Raw genomic sequence first — 17,508 nt, forward strand, 5'->3', positions numbered from 1 at the left:
AAACTAGAAAAAACTAGAGAAAACTAGAGAAAACTAGGGAATACTAGGGAAACTATAAAAATTATTTAAACTTATAAAACCTTTATTTAATTATTTTATAATCAGTTCAAAAATTAATAAGGAAAACCCTACTTAATTTTAGTTTCTAGTCTGCTTGAAAATAAATTAAACTCAACTTAATAATTCATAAAATGATTATTTCTTTAATTTGTACTCAAAGTTTGTTTGGGTTTTTTTTATTTGCACTCCTTTGAAAGCTTTTTAAAAGCGCTTAATTCATTTATTTTCAATAAATAAATCTTAAAAAAAAAACACACAAAGCCTTTAACCTTGCAAAAATCACAACTTAAATTTCAACTTTGACTGCAGCAAATAACATTGAGTGTTAAAAGTAAGCCTCAAACTCCAACTCCTGCTCAACCTCTCAAGTTTTCCCACTGCCACATACCATTTTCTCTTTCGGTGTAATAATGTCAACAAATTAAGTGACACTTCATTTCTCTTGATTTAGCACCGTAACTCCTTGGCTACCCTAAACTGAAGAATAGCGGGTATTTAAGGCTATTGAACAGGAAAAAAAGAGAGCAAATCAAAAGGATGAGAGCTAGATATATTTAAGTAATATTTAAAGCTTAGATTGGAGTTATTTCTCTAGTTAAAAAAATGTATAGAAATCGTTCTTATATATTTCTTTGAAATATTTATTTTTTATAATTTTTAAACATTTTAAAAATATTTTTTAAAATAATTGTCTAGCTAAAATCTTTGCCTAAATATACCCATTGATTCCGTACTACCTTGAGCCATTTTCCAGGGTGTTTTTTCGGATATTACAAACATTCCCTAAGTCCCTAATTTGTGTTGCTTACACTCTCCTCCAATGGCTAAAAGCGGACTTGGGTTTGGGTCTGCTGATTTATGAACTTGACCGCAACCACGAAGTGTTGCTCTCGTTCTCGTTCTCTCTTATTTTTAACGATTTAACCGCAAAATGATGAAACGATGGCGATAAGCGCGTTTCACCGCTTTTTCATGTGTGAATGTGTGTGAGAGAAAGCGTGGAAAGCTATTAGAGAGGTTGTCTGTGAATTTCCTTTTTTTTCACCCCGTCGATATATATTTTTTTGTTTCTACTGTTTATTTTTAATGCCACTTAGTGCAAATCCCTTAAAATGAATGAAAACTTTTGCGTTAAACAAACATTAAAAGCACCGGTAGTCAAGGGTTAATCAGGAGAATGAAGGGAAAATATATTTATAAAATCATAAGAATTAGGTTTATTTAAATAATTTTATTTAAATTAAAAATCTAACTTATTTTAAATTACACTTAAAGCCAGACTCTTTAGACAAAAAGCAAAGAAGGTCACACAGTGAGGACTGAAATTCGCTTTGTTTGAGCCAAGTTCGCGTCTTGTGTCTGGCTGTGTCTTTGGGCCATGTAAATTGCACTTGATTCGGCAAAAGTTCCTGCAGATTTTCCTACAGATTCTACTACAGAATCTACTACAGATTTGCCTACAGTTTTCCATTCCCCACCCCTCGCTATCCGCAAACCGCACTCACACAGGCATTCCATCTTGGCCGGGACTAAAAATGGCTAAGCAACTGCCGCTGACTGTTAGCCAACTGTTGGCCATTGTGTTGGCCATGTGGGTGTGTTAGTGTGTGTGTGTGTGTGTGTGTGTTGGTTGATTCTCTTTTTAGCCATTTTGCATCTGTTTGCGGCATCATAAAAATTTACCACACCCGTGTCTGGTTCGCTGTTGAACAACTGCTGTCTTAACACGCATTTCGCCCTCTCTCTCTTGGCGATACCCTGTCTTGTCTGAGAGGAATAGGGGTTGTATGGACTGTCTAAGTCAGTATAATATATATAAATATATTTTTTAAATTTTGGTTAAATATTTTAAAGGCCTTAAAGTTGACTTTTGGACTTAGGAATACAAAAAATATACCAGTTTCCCCTTAAAACCCAAAGATCTAGTTTTTTCTCTTTAAAAAATTCTAAATAAAATATTTCTTGTTTCAATAAGAATATAGTTTTTAAAGGGTAACCCTAGTTTGATATTTTCCTATATCTCTTGCTTTTTTTCCAACTGCATCACACACTTGAGCATCGGCGGCGGCGCCTGCTGGCTTCAAGCGTTTTGCCTATTTCCCTGCTCCTGCTCCTGCTCCTTGTTGCTGCCTCTTGGATTGCACAAAAGTTTTTGCCCCCAACACGGGCACAATGGAAGGCTCCAGGATCTTAGGATCTATGCTGAGGCATCGTCATATTAAATTTAATAAGCCACTGAACTTGAATATTTGCCATTTAGCATTTGGCGTTGGCCATTTTCCGTTTCCGGTTTATGGTTTCCATAAGTTGGGTTCTTGGATTTTCCAGGCTTGAGTTTAAAATTATATAATTATAAAATACTTTCCTCAATTATTATATATATTCCCCTTTTTTATTGACAGAGCTCGCGGCTATCCTGAACCGATTGTCACCTGGCGGCGCGAGGATGGCAACGAGATAGTCCTCAAGGACAATGTGGGCACCAAGACTTTGGGTGAGTGCCAGAGCCCCCCACTGAAGGTTTCATTTGTTTTTTATTTTCTTCTCCCTTATGTTTTTAGCACCCTCTTTTCGCGGCGAAGTCCTGAAGCTGTCGAAGATCTCCAGGAATGAGATGGGGTCCTACCTGTGCATCGCCTCCAATGGAGTGCCCCCATCGGTTTCCAAGCGGATCTCTCTCAGCATACACTGTGAGTACCCCTATCTCTATAAGGATATGTATAACGTGTCCATGCTGACCGTCTCTCTGGCCCGGCGCTGCGCCATTAATTAGAGGCGCCTGCGGTTGGTCAACTCCATTCGTTGTCGGTGTCGGTGTTTCCAGAGGCAGTGGCAGTGGCAGGACCAGTGCCATTGCCACCACCTCATCATCAGTTGTCTTACAGCCTCAGCAGCAGCATCCGTCAGCCAGCTCGGTTTTGGCCACAGCAGCTGTGGCGTTTATCTTACATTAAGTCCTACACACAAAGAAATGGGTTGAAAAACGTTTTAAATTGGCTGAAAATATTTTAGTTAGGCCAGTTACGATTTTTATTTAATTGTTTTAGGATTTTTTTTCTTTAAATATTAAATTAGACAAAGTAGAAATTAAGAAAAGAAACAAACAAACAAAGTATTTATCAAAAATATCGATAAAATATCGATATTGACAATATAAATTGTTTTTATATATTTTTAATATCAGTTTTAATGTTAAAATATTAGTATTATTAATTTAGGAGCGTTTTGACTAAGGATGTTCTACGAATAACTAGAGAAAAATCTGGGAAATATCGATACAATATCGAAAATATCATATTCCTTAAGAATATAAAATATTTAAATATCAAAAAATAATAGTTTTTGAGTTCAAATATCAAAATAATCGAACAAATAGCAATAAAATCTTATTTCATTTAGTTTTTTTATTTTTGCTGTGCTATTTTTTCGATATATTAAACGGAATATTGATTTTTCGTAACATTAAAATATCGAATAATTGATTTTAAAGCCAAGGTATCGATATTTTCTGTTATCTCCGCGTTGACCTTAAAATTTCTATTAGCAAAGGCCTTATTATTACCCCAATTTTGGCTCAGTGCTTGGGAAGTCCATTTAAGGAGCTGCCCCCGCAGGTAAAAGAAGCTGGAAAACTGGGAAAGTCCAGCAGCAAAGAGGGCAGGGGCTGGTGGGGGCGTTAAAAGGCAAAGACAGAAGGTAAACCCGAGGTTTCCAGTGCTATGTCCTATGTTCTATGTGCCGTGCTAACTCGATTGTCCTTCTTGTAATCCGTTTAAATCCTGTCACTGATACTGGGGCATTACCTGCGCTTCTCCTTTTGTTGTTGTTTTTTTTTCCGAAAGGCAAGAGGAAAATCGAGAGGAAAATGCGGGGGTAGGAAGGGAGTGGCGCCAGGCAGGTGCCTTTTCGGTGGGCCACAGCTTTTTTGTCAAACTGTCTGCAGCACGTGCTGGAGCTACCCCTCCTCCTTTTCACCCCCATTTTCCACCCCTCGCCCTCGCCCCCTGTGTGCACTTTTGACTCTGCTGCCATGTGGCAGTTCACTCAATCATCAAGGCAGCTCAAAAAGTGGGGGAATCCTGGGGGCGGGCTACTGCGTTTGTTTGTCCTGAAAACCACCCCCATCTCCCGCCGCCTTGTTTGTTTTTTGGCTCGTTTGCCACTGCAGCAGCAGCAGCAGCAGCAGGGGGAATCCCCTCGCCGTCCCTCGAGTTAGGTGGCAAAATCACGCCTTTTAACATTTTGACATTGTGTTAATGCGGTCTTTAAGTGGCACTCGTATGTGAGGAATAACTTTAAAGTTAGGTACGAAAATCGAAGGGTAAAGGTTGAAAAGAAAGGGTATTTAGGGGGGTTTTAAGTAGATTATATTTTTTACTGAGTTAATTATTAATCAGGTTTAATGGGGTTTTCAATATTTTAGAAGATTTTATTATCTAGAATTTTAGAAAACATTTTAATATGATAATTAATATCTGAAAAATCAAATGTAAAATTACCAGAAATTCTTGATTTTAGGACATATTTATAGCCTTTAATTTAATGTAATAAATTGAATTTAAACTTAATTTAATTTTACTTTCTATTTAAAAGTAATTTATATTTTAATTATAATTAAAAAAAATATTTCTGACCTATAAATGTAAAAATAAATATAAAAATAATAAGAAGCTAACATTTCTGAGCTATAAATACAATAATTAATAGAAAAATTATGAGAAGCATTTAATTTACAATTTATATATTTTTTAAATCATTTTTCAAGGCATGAAATATTTGATTATTGTTGGTTTCTATATTTTAAATTTAAAAGCTTATTTAAAAATAAACTTAATTTTCCGCCAAGGTCTTGTCTTGAAAAAATACAATTATTTAGGTGTCAGGAAATGTCAAGAAATGTCAAGATAAAATATAAATATAATATATATCATTACCTTAAAATTTCATTTAAAAATCTTAATTAAAAAAAAATATATATATATAAAATCAACTGAGTACCAACAGGTTTTCCCCCCAAAACCAAGTCCAACTTTTTGGACTGCTTGTCAGCAGTAAACAGTTACTGGTTAAACAGTTATCTTGGAGGAGCAGCGACTGCTGCTGAGGTGGAAACCTGGGAAAACTTTTTGATCAACTCGAGCGGAGAGTGCTTCGCATTTCCCGTACCCCTGTTACCCCCTTCTCTTGGTTTTCCCATACTTTCCGCTGCGTGTTTACTTTTCCTGTTGCCATTTTGCAACAACTTCCTTGCAATTTGTTTGCCAAAGAGTTTGGTGGTGGGGGTGCAGCCACCCATTCACCACTCCCCTGTACCGCAGCTCTGCTGTCCCGGTTGTCCCCGCTTTTTCCGCTTTTTCCGGGAAACTTTTCCGGAGTCAGTTGCACAAGCAGATGCTTTCCAGCTGCTGCAGCTGGCTGATAAAGCTACACGGCTAAAAAAATGCATTTCAAATGCAATTTCAAAGATGAAAAGTTAAAATTATAAATTTATTTTATTAATTTCATTTAATGTGGGATTCATCAAATTTAAATGACAAGTTTTTAAGAGATCTAACAAGTTCTTTTTAAATATTAAATTTGTTGTATATTTTTTTATATATTTTTATATATTTTATATATTTTTATATATTTTTATATATGTTTATATATTTTTATATATTTTTATATATTTTTATATATGTTTATATATTTTTATATATTTTTATATTTTCTTGTATTTATTTTTTTTTAAGTTATACATATGTTAAATTTTCTCGCAGTGCCTTTTTTGCGTTGAACCATTTCCGTTGCACTGCGTTTTCCGTTTGCCGCCTTATTAGGCGCTTCCCCTAATTAGCTGCACCTATGGGATGTGCAACAGGAACAGGGACTATCAACCCGCTGGCAACATGCAACATGCATCCTTTGCCCCAATGTGTGTGCTATGCTATATCTCGGTTGCATAGCCACGGATATGGCGTCTTCATCTATACAATTTCACTCTCCTTGCTCGGCTGCAAGTTGGTCAGGAGGCACGTTTGCTCCTGTTTTATCCTGTCAAATGTAAATGCGACAAAATGCGAAAAATCACGTTCGTGCAAAAACCACCAAAAATCTGCAAAAAAAAGAAAGAAAGAAAAGTCAGCGAAGAAGAAAGGATTTCGAATTAAAAGTTGACCAGTCTTCGAGAGAAAACTAAGCCTATAAATCTATAATTCTTTAGGGAATTGTTTACCTATTTAATGTTGTATTTTAAAAACAACTTAAGGTGCCCCAGAAACCTGCACTGTACCCAGAATCTGCTTAGGCCACGCATGAATTCCAACTTTTTGTCACCTTCAAACCAACTCGAGCCCAAGTTCTCTCTCTTCCAAAAAACAATTGTCCGAACCAAAATGGGAGTCTGATGCTACTGCTCCTGCTGGGAAAATTCTGGGAAATCGTAGCAAAAGTCTGGTCAAAAGGGGAGGAAGGAGGGGCAGCAGGACAGGTGAGACAGTAAAAGCGGCGGGTTGGTCGAAATGTGTGTGTGTATGTGTGTGTGGAGTTTGTAGCGAGTGGCAGCAGCTGACGACGTCATTAGTGCATATTTGTGGCTTTGTTTGCCGCAAAACTGAAGCGAGATGCAGTGGCAGGCGGAGGACCTGGCTGAATACCCGAATGCCTCAATGGCTGAATGGCCCGAAAGGTGAAAGGTGAAAGGTTGAAAGGTACCCGTTGGCCACCAGGCAGGCAGGAACATGCTCAGAATAATCATTGCAAAATTGCAAATCGCCCAGCGAAAGTGCCGAGGGACTGCAGCTGCCCGTACAACGGGCAACTGGCCACTGGCCACCCTTTATCCATAAATGCACTGGGTATAGACCCGAAATGTGGCAGTTGCCCGAACCATATCCTCCCTCCCCGAATCCCTGCGCCATGTGGATTAATCATCATCACGTAAGGCCCAATGGCCGGCGGGCTGCCTATTTAGACTAAGAATCAACTCACAGAGGTGTCCGTTTTTTTATAGTTTGGCGTCAAAGCAAACTATATTTTAAATTATACAAAATTTCTTGTTTATTTTATCTATTTAATTGCCAAATTTTAACTTAATGGGCCAAGTTTTAAGGCGAAAAAAATTAAAATTAGGGTTCTTTTATGATAACCCTAAAAAGTATGCTATACTTTTGACAAACAACTTACTCGATAAAAATGGAATTTTTTAATGATTTTTAAGATGTAATTGTTCCTATTTTTAACATTTTTTTTTAGTGTTATTTAAGTCTCAATAAAAAACAATTTATTTAATAAATTTTTAGATGAAATTATTCTCCTTTTGAACATTTTTTTTAAGATTCTTAAAGTTTCAATAATATATCGTATTTTGTAATGATTTTCTTCTTATTTCAAACATTTTTATAAAGGTTCTTAATAGAAAATTGCATTATTTAAAATTTAAACATATACCTCCTGCTTTTCAAGCTAAAAATTCTTATTAATTTCAACATTTTCCATACTTTTCCGTATATAAACCCTTGTTTTTAGTGTAAAAGTATCGAATTTCGTGTCAATTTCTTGGCGATCGACGGCATAAGCAAAGTTGGAAAGTTATTCCATATGCGTATATATGAAATTTAAGAGAGGGGGCCAACCACAAGCGGGATTAGAGATAGTTGATGGCCAAGACAGAAGGCAGTCGGCCATGGAAATCAATTAAAATCCCTCCGGCTAGGAGAGTTGCCCCACGCGGGGGAGCCAAGGGACATCAGAAGGACACTTTTCCCGGAGTCCTGCAATCAACTATCAATGCACATGGCCGCAAATGTCTCAAGAGCCAAAGGGGAGCAGGGAGGGAGGAGGAGAAATGTTCGTGGACAATGTGCAATCTGGCAGGGATCGGTGTGGAGCTGGAAGCTGGAAGCTAGGAGCCAGGAGCCCTTGCAGGTTTTACAAAACCACCAATTTTGGTCATGGCACCAGCCCCCCCTCCCCACCTTCCCCTCTTAAATGCACGCCCCTGCCTTGGTCTCACCTGCAAAAGGGGGAGCCTAAGTGACAATAAATACGAAAGTTCGGCCATCGGCAAAAGAGTTGTCAATGCAGAATAGACGCTCTCTGCATTCTGATGAGTTCCCTGGGCTGCAGGAAAATGAGTGGGGGGTGGAAATATTGGTGGAAAGTCTGGGTGGGAACGCACACACACACACACCCACTCAAATTATGGCACACTCAATTGGCCTTTGCTAGCTCGGCTTTTCCCAGAAATCATTTAGAGTCCTTTGAATTTGGTAACAGGACGCCACCGTCTTTGTGTGAGGTTTTAATTGGTCAACATTGGTAGCAAGATTTCAGGTAGCAAGAGGGCTTTACGAATTACAAAATATATGAAGTTAAATGATATTTATCATATTTGTTTTAAGATTAACTTATGGTTCCGTTCCTCCCACTACCATATAACAGCGATGGTATCCTCCTCGCCGAGTCCCTGATCCACCTGCAGCGGATCCTGTGGCGGCAAGGTATCCTTGTCCATGCCCATGGCCTCCACATTGGGTCCAAGCTGCGATCCACTCACTATATTGATGGACATGCGCTGCCTTTTGCAACCAGTAGCTTCGTCGTTGTCGTCGAGCCCTTTATCATTTTTGTTTCCGTTTCCGCTTGCCTTTCCACGTTTCTTGAGCGACTTGACCGTTAGACCCACCAGCATACAGGCCACAGTGGCAGCGCCCACACACATTAGCGCCTTGTGGGCAGGACGCAGACCTCCCACGAAGCCACCAAATCCAGCCAAAACGGCAAGTCTATCCTCTGGAAATCCCAGCTGCTCGGCCAGGATCTTTGTATAGTTGAACATCTTTTCGGGGCTGAAACGGGAGTTTGTTTTGTAATTTCTTATAATGAAAATGTGTAAAGTTCTGTAGTGTTTTTCAGCCCAAAAAACCCCTTGGCTAATTTATGGACATTTGTTTTATTTAGCCCAACTCATGCTCTCTTTTCCCCTCTGCTCCTGTCTCTCGTTACAGTTCACCCAGTCATCCAAGTGCCGAATCAATTAGTCGGCGCACCACTTGGCACTGATGTTCAAATCGAGTGTCACGTCGAGGCCTCGCCCAAATCAATTAACTACTGGATTAAGGACACGGGTAAGTGTGTGTGTGAGGAGACCTGTCTGCCTCCATATATATACATATATATAGATATATGGATATATATGCCTGGCACATGCTGGATGTGCCGGGTACATGCATCTATGCAGATGCCGGACCTTGGGGCCGAGAGCGCATCATTACTCCCGACATCGATTCGATTCGAATCGAGTCGGCTCGGTTGGCATTGTCATTAGTCAGTTGTCAGATTGTGGCACGTTCGTTTGTCCGCTCATTCCAGGTGCTGCCGGGTCCGGGTCCGGGTCCGGGGTTCCTGTCCTAGTACCTCTTCCTTACCCTGTCCCCCGAATATTTCTAAGCCCCTCGTAGGTCTAGTTTATAGGCTAGTAGTCCTGCCATAACTTTTCCTAGAACCTCTATAGTTTACACCAAAATATTTGGTAAATACTTAGTTCTCTGATAATATCTCAAGTACAAAGTTCAGAGCCACTTACCTTCTTTCACGTTTCTTTTCAAACACTAAATTTCCTTGTGGAAATATATTTAGATTTCTATATATTTTCGTTCTTATATATTGAATATTGTTTTTTATTTTCGGCTGCGTAGCGTTCTGTACGAGAATGTAAACTGAACTGAGTTTTAGCAAAGTTAAGCAAGACGACTGACATGTGTCATAGCTGAGGGGGGTCACAGCTTGCTTTATATTTGAAAATTTTATATTTAAAATATTTATTAATTATTTAAAAACCTTTTCTTTTCAGGTGAAATGATTGTCACATCGAACAAGTACCATGTGCAGGAGAGCACGCAGTCCATGTACGAGACAAAAATGTCAATGATAGTGCGAAAGTTTCAGAAGGACGATGTCGGATCCTATCGCTGCATAGCCAAAAACTCACTGGGAGAAGTTGACAGCAGCATCCGGTTATATGGTGAGTTTTATGACCAACTTTCGCCCTACAATTGAGGACACAAAATTAAACTCAAGTCCTTGATAAACACCTTGATTTGTATACTTTTATTTATGTTTCTTAAAATCAAAGAAAGTACTTTAGTTTTTATTTTAAAAATTCCCCTTTTGACCCTATTTTTGTGACTCCAACTGTCCCACAGCTCACGTCAGACGTACGTATCCGCGAAATGGGACGTATTTGCACCTTTGTTTCAATTACATTTTCTCATTTGCTCCTTTGTTTTTTTCTCCTTTTCCGCTCGCAACAGAAATCCCCGGACCGAATCGTAATAAAAATCCTTCGAACGGCAGCGGAAAAGGCGGCGGTGGTGCTGGAGGCCTGGACGCGGATGCCAATGACATTTTAAAGCAGAAACAACAAGTCAAAGTCACCTACCAGCCGGACGACGAGGAGCTGCAGTACGGATCCGCTGAGGATTTCGACGGCGACGGTGGCTATGGCGATGGTGGTGGTATGGGAGGAGGCGGTGGCCTGACACCGTTATCGCCGCACGTTTACTACACCAGCGGCAATAAACCGGCCACACATAAGCCGGGCAGCTCCGGCGGCAATCAGCATCAGCATCAACATCAGCAGCACCATCACCACCACCATCACCAGCAGCACGGAGCGGCGGGCACTGGAGCAGGTGGTGCTGGGGGAGTGGGGGCCGGAGCAGGTGCAGCAGGCGGCGGCGGTGGTGGGGAGGCAACCCGTAAGCCGACCTATTATGGCGGCAATACGGAAGGGCGCGTACCCATCGACAACAACGAAATGAGCTCCGGCGGCTCGCGATTACGGGGCAATACCCCACGTTGCCCCATCCTGATGGGGCTCCTGCTCCTGCTCACCCTGCCACTGTCACTGTCCCTGTCCTTGGACTCCTGGCCACGGAGTAGCCGGCAATGTCGACAGCCGCTCTTAATGGGTTTGTCGGCCGTGTCCGGCTTTCTGCTGACGCTCTCCCTCTGCCTTTTATAATACGCAGTCCAACGGACCCGGCGACACATTCACCAACACATCCGCCAGGAGGACATTCTCTCCCGAGCGAACAGCACACATGTTTTAGAGTGTAATACGGACATTCGGCCACACATTCACGAATACGACACAGGCGACACATTCCCCTAAAAAACTCAATAGCTAATGGGGTTTCTTACCAAAAGAGATACCAAAAGCATGTCATATTCAGGTATAAATTTCGCCAAGCCATTCTCCAACGGTGTTTCAGGCAGGACATTCACCAACAAACTCAACAACACTTTAACCAAGACACCTACACATTCATCAACACATTCACCAACACATCTAAGGTAAGCATTCACCATACCCTTTCTCCAAGAGATAGAAAAAGACACCTAAAAAATGTTTAACACTGTGCGCTTCTATAAATGAAAAACACCAACTATACACCAACCAAATACCAACACACACCAACACTTCCAGTAAAACACTTGAAACCAAAAAAACGTTGGAAAAACATTCAAACATACACACATGTTGTAGTAGAAAATGTTAAATTGTTTAAAACAAAAACAGAAAATGGAAAGAAACGTAAGCAGACAGGGATGGTCTTTGGAGGCATCCATATTTAGTGAATGTACTTATTAAACGCAAGAATTTCTAGTGTTACCAAACATTTTTAAGGGGGTTGCACAGTTAAGTAATCACAGCTAGCTTAAGGTTGAATTTAAACACAGTGCTAAGCGGTACCCAAAAGCATTTACAGTGTATCGAGCACTGAACAAAATAAGGCACCCCCCCCAGGGCCAGAAATGACATATTTCTTAAAAGCTTAATCATTTAAGGAGTCTCAGTTTGGCATTCTCATGGTTAAAAAATATTTTCAATAACTAGAACAAGAATTTAAAAGAATCATTATTCAAAAGATATAATTTCTTGTTGTTGTTAAGACTTCTTGAAACACAAATTCTCTTGTATATTTTTTTAGGTATTAAAGTACACTTAAAATCTGTTTATAAGGAAATATTTTTAAATATTTATTGCCTAGTTTTCAAGTCGAAGTGGAGTGTCCCTCTTGATTGACCATTAATTAAAGACAGACTTCCGAATTGATTTGCCCTTTTATTTTCTTTTGATTTTCTCATTTCATTTTTAGGCGTTTCTCTTACCTTTTTCCCGATTTTCGATTTCCCAAACCGATTTATACACATCCAAGTCGCTTTCCAAAAAAAAAAGTCAATTAATGTGAGAAAGAAATAATAAGTAAAACATGGTGAAACTTTTTGATTTCTGAAAAAAGAAAAGAAGAAAATCATTTCCCTTGGCTTTCACTCCTTTGTGGGTCTTCCGTTTCCGTTAATTTCGGGTCAGTTTCGTTTGACATTTGTTCATTTGTTAACTTTGATTGACATTCGGCGTATAATAAATGGGATTTGAGATGAAAAGAGGGTGGGCTTATGTCTTGTAATCCCTTTTTTATAATTTTTGTAATTTATGTGCTCCACAAAAAATATTTGATAATTGTGCCAGGGTTAAAGATAATTAAATTGCTGCATGTTTATGCAAATTATATGCACACGCTGTGTTAAGCCCTTAAGCTCCTGTCTCTAAGGTCCTGATATCCTTGCCTTAACCCCCTGAACTGGCACTGGTCTTAACCCCCTCTCCTGTGGCATAAGTTCCTTAAGCTTGCCAAAACTTTCGCTTGCTTTTCTTTCGCTTTATTTTATTTACTGTATTTTTTGCCTTGTTTTTTATTTTATTTTGTATTTATTTTTATTTTTTTTTTAAGTGTATGTTGTGGACACAGAAACTCTCGGCACCCAGCTGCCGTCTGTTTTGGTGGTTGCATTTGCTTTTGATGAATTACTTGCATGTCAGTTAACCACACACACTCGCACACTCTCATATTTGCACACACACACACACACACGTTTTAATGAAATGAAAACTTTTTGGCAAAGTGAATTTCATTGTAAGCAACCCTGGCATAGCCCCCCACCAAAAACCAAGAACAATCCCTCTGCCAGAACTTACAACTAAGATGATAAAAACAACAAGAAAAAAATGAAGAAAGGACTCCTTCTGCCTTGTGCTGCCTGCAAATATACAAAACCGCCAAAAGCTGCCACTGATGATGATAATAAGACGCTGACAACCGCAGCAACAGCAACACAACGAACAGCAGCAGCAGCAGCAGCAACATCCTCCACCCCAAAGAAACATGTCAGCAGCAGGCTTGGCAAGAGCGCGGGGGGGGGAGGTCCTGAAGGGGCCTGTGGAAAATGGGCGGAAAATGCGAGGGAGTGTTGGCCACGTTGACACAAGTGTTTCGAATTACACCAAGAAGCCCAAGAAGAAGGAAGCCAAGCGGCAGCAGCAGCAGCAGCATTTCCACATCGGAACTAGTCAAGCGGCAGCAACACTCATCCTGTTGTTGCAGCAACTACTGATGCTGATGCTGCTGCTACTACTGCTGCTGCTGTTGCTGTAGATGTTGCTGTTGCTGCTGTAGATGTGTTAATGTTGTAGTTGTGGCCTGTTTGCTGGACGCCTCATGTTGCAGCTACCATATATAACTTTCTAAATTTTACAAATAATTAAAAAAGGTCACCAAAAGAGAAAGCAAACTAGTAAATATTGAGTTTAAATATATTATTATTGATTTATTGTTATTATTTTTTAATCATTTATTTTTTTGCAACTTAATTATTGGCTCTAAAGATTGTTGAAATAATTTATTATTATTTGTATAGCTTTTTAAGTATTTCTGAGGAATTTACTTATGATTTAAGAGGGTTTTTAGGCGTAATATGCTTACTTCTACTTACTTACTTCAACAATTTATATTGCAAATCCAGCATTAATTCATTTAAAAATTAGTAGCTTTTATTTTTGATTTTTTAAACTCAAAGCTAATTCAATTGGTGTTCATTTTAAGCCTGTTATAGCTGCTAGGATGTGGCTCTTGCTCCTTTGTTGCTGCTTCAAATAGTTGAGGTTGCTGCTGCTGCTGTTGGTGTTGCTGCTGCTCCTGTTGCTGCCTTTCAAAAGCGCGAGTCCTTTGTTGTCCCGCATTGTATTGCGTAAAAGGCACAACAAATACAAATGTGAATGTGGAAAATATATATGCATTTTGGCAACAACAATGCCAGACAATCAGGCACAAAATACACTGAGCACAATTAGTATCTTTTACTTGAATTGATTTAAATGTAAATTTTTATTTATTTACAGGAAAATTATCAGCCAAAAGCTGATGGAAAATTAAATTATTTTGATTTTCATTGAAACATTTGAATTTCTGGTAAAATAAATCAAGTATTTGTATCAGAAAATAATATTATATTATTACCTCTAATGATTTTTAAATTTGATCAGTAAATAATAATTTCATAATATTATCATCTTTAAAAATCATCAAAATATTTAAATTATTTATATATTATATATATTATATTATATTATTTAATTAAAAAGTATTTAGTTATTAATTTTCATTTCATTTCCCTTAAAAAACTCAGATTTTAAAACAGTTTTCCACCCTTTTGGCCATCTTTTATTTTATATATTATGTATATATTATATTATATTCAGTTATATTTTTCTCCCAGTGCACTTATGTGTATTTTGCTGCTTATGATGGTTATGGAGCCGCAGTTTAAGTTGTTTTTTGGGGCTTTCCGCGACACTTGTAATCAAGTTTTCCACCCCGTTTACCCCGCTCTCATGTGTGCCTCAGTGTTGAGAGAGAGAAAAGGACGAGCTGCTTGGCTAGGGCGTTTGGTGGGAGGGCATTTTGTGGGTGGGCGGTGCCGCTTAATTGCTCTATTTGATGCCGTCAAATTGTATTTTAATTTCGCATTTCCCTTTTTATCATTCCTGCTTTCTGTTTTCTGCTTTCTGGCTCCTGGCTTCAGCTCTAGCTCCTTCTTGGGCGGCAACCGCTGTCTTTAAGTTGTCCTTTATTTTGGGTGAAGAGTATAAATATTAAGGAAGCGAAATGAGAGTTTTTGGCCTAGGAAAAGTTTGTAATTAATAGTTTATTTAAGCAGATTTACTATGGTTTTTATTTATTTATAATTCAATTATTATTATTTATAATTTTATATGTCCAAGAAGGTCCTGGAAAGTCCTAAAAATGTGGAAAAGTTGGTAATTTTTATTTATCTATTATTTAAATAATTTTATTTATAATTTAATACATCAAAAAAAGTCCTAGAAGATCCTTAAAATTTAGAAAAATTGTAATTAATTGTTTAGATAAGTTTTAGATGCGATTTTTTTATTTGCTTATAATTTAAAAAATATTATTTATAATTTAATATGTCCAAAAAGGTCCTAAAAGGTTCTGAAAGTGTAGAAAAATGCTAATTCATGGTTAAGTTAACAAAAAAAAAGTACCTTTTTATTTATTAAAAATTTAAATAATATTATTTATAATTTTATATGACCAAGATCTCTCTCCCTGGCTCCTTTTTTGATTTATTTTTCCTCCTAAAAGAGTCACTTTTAAAGCCTAAATTAAATATGACTTACCAGGGCCAAACCTTAACCTGAGTGATATCCTTATTTTCCAGCTTCTTCATAATTTCTTTTCCTTTTCTTTTCTTTCCTCCCCTTCTCCCTTTTATTTTTTTGCCATTCTCCTTTGTTTTACTGCGGTTTATTGTGTTATGCAGTGTGGCAGCAAACTTGTATCTATTTAAATTTTGTGTGTGGCAACATGTTTATTTTATAACCCCGAGGCAAGTACTGCAGCGGGATGAATGAGGGGGGGAAATGTGGGTGGGTGGCAGGGGAAAATGCAGGTTCCGAGGTAGAGGAGGCAGGGAGTTTCCTTCATGTTTGACGGAAGTTTAATTGAATACACCGCTTACCCAGCAGACCAGAGAGGGGGGAGGGGGGCATGTACTTGTATGTGTGAGTGTGCGTGTGTTGGCCGCAAAACATTTCCCGCATTTTCCGGGTGGGGCGGGGGTTAAAACGGGACAGCAGTCCCGCTAAAACAAATGGCAATCAAGTTGAATTGTTACACACACACACACACACAGGGGGGGCGGGGGATCACCAGAGGAAAATATATACATATATGTAGGGAAAATATGTAGAAAATAAGTGCGGAAGAGAGTCTGTCAGCCGCTGGCTAAAATTTACTCAACTTTTTTGATTTAATAATGAAATGAGTGTCGGTTTGAATATCCTTAGGGGTGTGAGAGTGTGTGTGTGGGTGTGCGAATGTGTGTCCCGATGTGTATATATCCTGGTAAATGGCTTCGCTTTGTAATGTCTCAATGGCTGACAAGCAACTGTCGAGCAACAGCTGGCCAAAGCACCAAGGCACTGTTGTAAATTTCTAGTTTCATTTAAATATAAACAATTGTTTAAACAAAAAGTATATACAAATGAAAACAAATAATATTTCATTAAATTTATTTATTTACTGATATTCTTTAAAATATTCCTTGAAAAATCTTTAAATTTATTGAAAATTAGGCTTAGTTATGGATTTTTTCGATTTTGTTTATTTCAAAAAGTTATATAAAATTATAGGTAAATATTTAAATTAAATTTAGTACGCAGTTTTATTAACCTTACAAAAACTAAGGCAGAACAGCTTTCCGCGTTGAATTTAATGCATTTTTAACTTATTTGAGAATTTTTTAATTATGATTTTTCTCAAAAATAATACCAAAAAATTGCAAAAATTAAAAAAAAATATATTTTTTAACCTTGTAAAAACTTACACAAAAGCACTTTTCCCATTAACTTTAATTTAGTTTTGGCTTAGTTATAGATTTTTAAAAATTTAGATTATCCCAAAATTAATAAAAATAAATGTTCAACATTTTTTATTTTATTTTTAAAAGATATTTAATCGTTAAAATTGCCAAAATGTATTTAAATTATTAATTTTAATTTACATACATTTAGCCTGCAGTATTATGAACCTTTAAAAATTCAATTCTGCCTTTTTTTTTGTTTTTGTTGGAAGTTTAAACTTTAAAATTAATTTCCAAGGCTTTTCGCTCTGTGCCTTGACCCAGGCAGCGTTGGAAATAGCTCAAGTTGAATCTTTGCATCAGTTGATGACTGGCGAGCGACCGAGCGAGAAATAAAATTAAACAAATACGAGATAACAGGCCACTCCAGTCGTAGAGCCCGAAATTCAATTACAAATGCTTCAGGTTGCAGGTTGCAGGTTGCAGATTGCAGGCACACTTGAGGCGGCCCAGGCAGGACACTTGAGATGGTACCCTTTTGGCCACATGCTCGAATTGATTTAATTGAAATTTTATTCGAGTCCATCTCGGGCAGAGCAACAGTTGTCCTGCCCAGGAGCAGTGGCCTTTTGTTCGTTTTGTTCATTTGTTGCATTTTAATTAAGGGTCGCTTTGTGCTATGCTGTGTGTGTCCCATGTTGCAAGCGGCCACAATAAAATCAAATCTAGGCAGCACCC

At 38.1% G+C, this 17,508-nt stretch overlaps 2 protein-coding genes across 4 annotated transcripts in view; one reads left to right on the top strand and one right to left on the bottom strand.

Annotated features, from left to right (window-relative positions):
• The window catches only part of DIP-alpha (Dpr-interacting protein alpha), a 52,230-nt gene extending 37,842 nt beyond the window's left edge, over positions 1–14,388 (top strand). For 2 of the 3 annotated variants that reach the window (XM_070288397.1, XM_017174560.3), the window contains exons 5-9: positions 2,463–2,554; positions 2,622–2,750; positions 9,048–9,167; positions 9,893–10,063; positions 10,353–14,388. In XM_070288397.1, the coding sequence (XP_070144498.1) occupies positions 2,463–2,554; positions 2,622–2,750; positions 9,048–9,167; positions 9,893–10,063; positions 10,353–11,065 (1,225 nt within the window). In that variant the 3' untranslated portion in view covers positions 11,066–14,388. Of the gene's footprint in view, positions 1–2,462; positions 2,555–2,621; positions 2,751–9,047; positions 9,168–9,387; positions 9,497–9,892; positions 10,064–10,352 lie in introns of those variants that run through there. The other variant, XM_070288398.1, reaches the window with a different exon arrangement.
• Positions 8,306–9,786, bottom strand: LOC108080055 (uncharacterized). Its single transcript, XM_017174638.3, has 2 exons — positions 9,626–9,786; positions 8,306–8,888 (listed from the first exon to the last, which is right to left on the bottom strand). Exon 2 carries the CDS (start codon positions 8,876–8,878, stop codon positions 8,468–8,470), a length of 411 nt encoding a protein of 136 aa, XP_017030127.1. The 5' UTR covers positions 8,879–8,888; positions 9,626–9,786; the 3' UTR covers positions 8,306–8,467.
• Positions 14,389–17,508: the final 3,120 nt, after the last annotated feature.

This window comes from Drosophila kikkawai, chromosome X, assembly GCF_030179895.1.
Source record: "Drosophila kikkawai strain 14028-0561.14 chromosome X, DkikHiC1v2, whole genome shotgun sequence".
Taxonomy (NCBI): Eukaryota; Metazoa; Arthropoda; class Insecta; order Diptera; family Drosophilidae; genus Drosophila; species Drosophila kikkawai.

Bases quoted from the DNA above. Each gene is read 5' to 3' on its own strand.
- LOC108080055 (XM_017174638.3), bottom strand. From the start codon at position 8,878: ATGTTCAACTATACAAAGATCCTGGCCGAGCAGCTGGGATTTCCAGAG.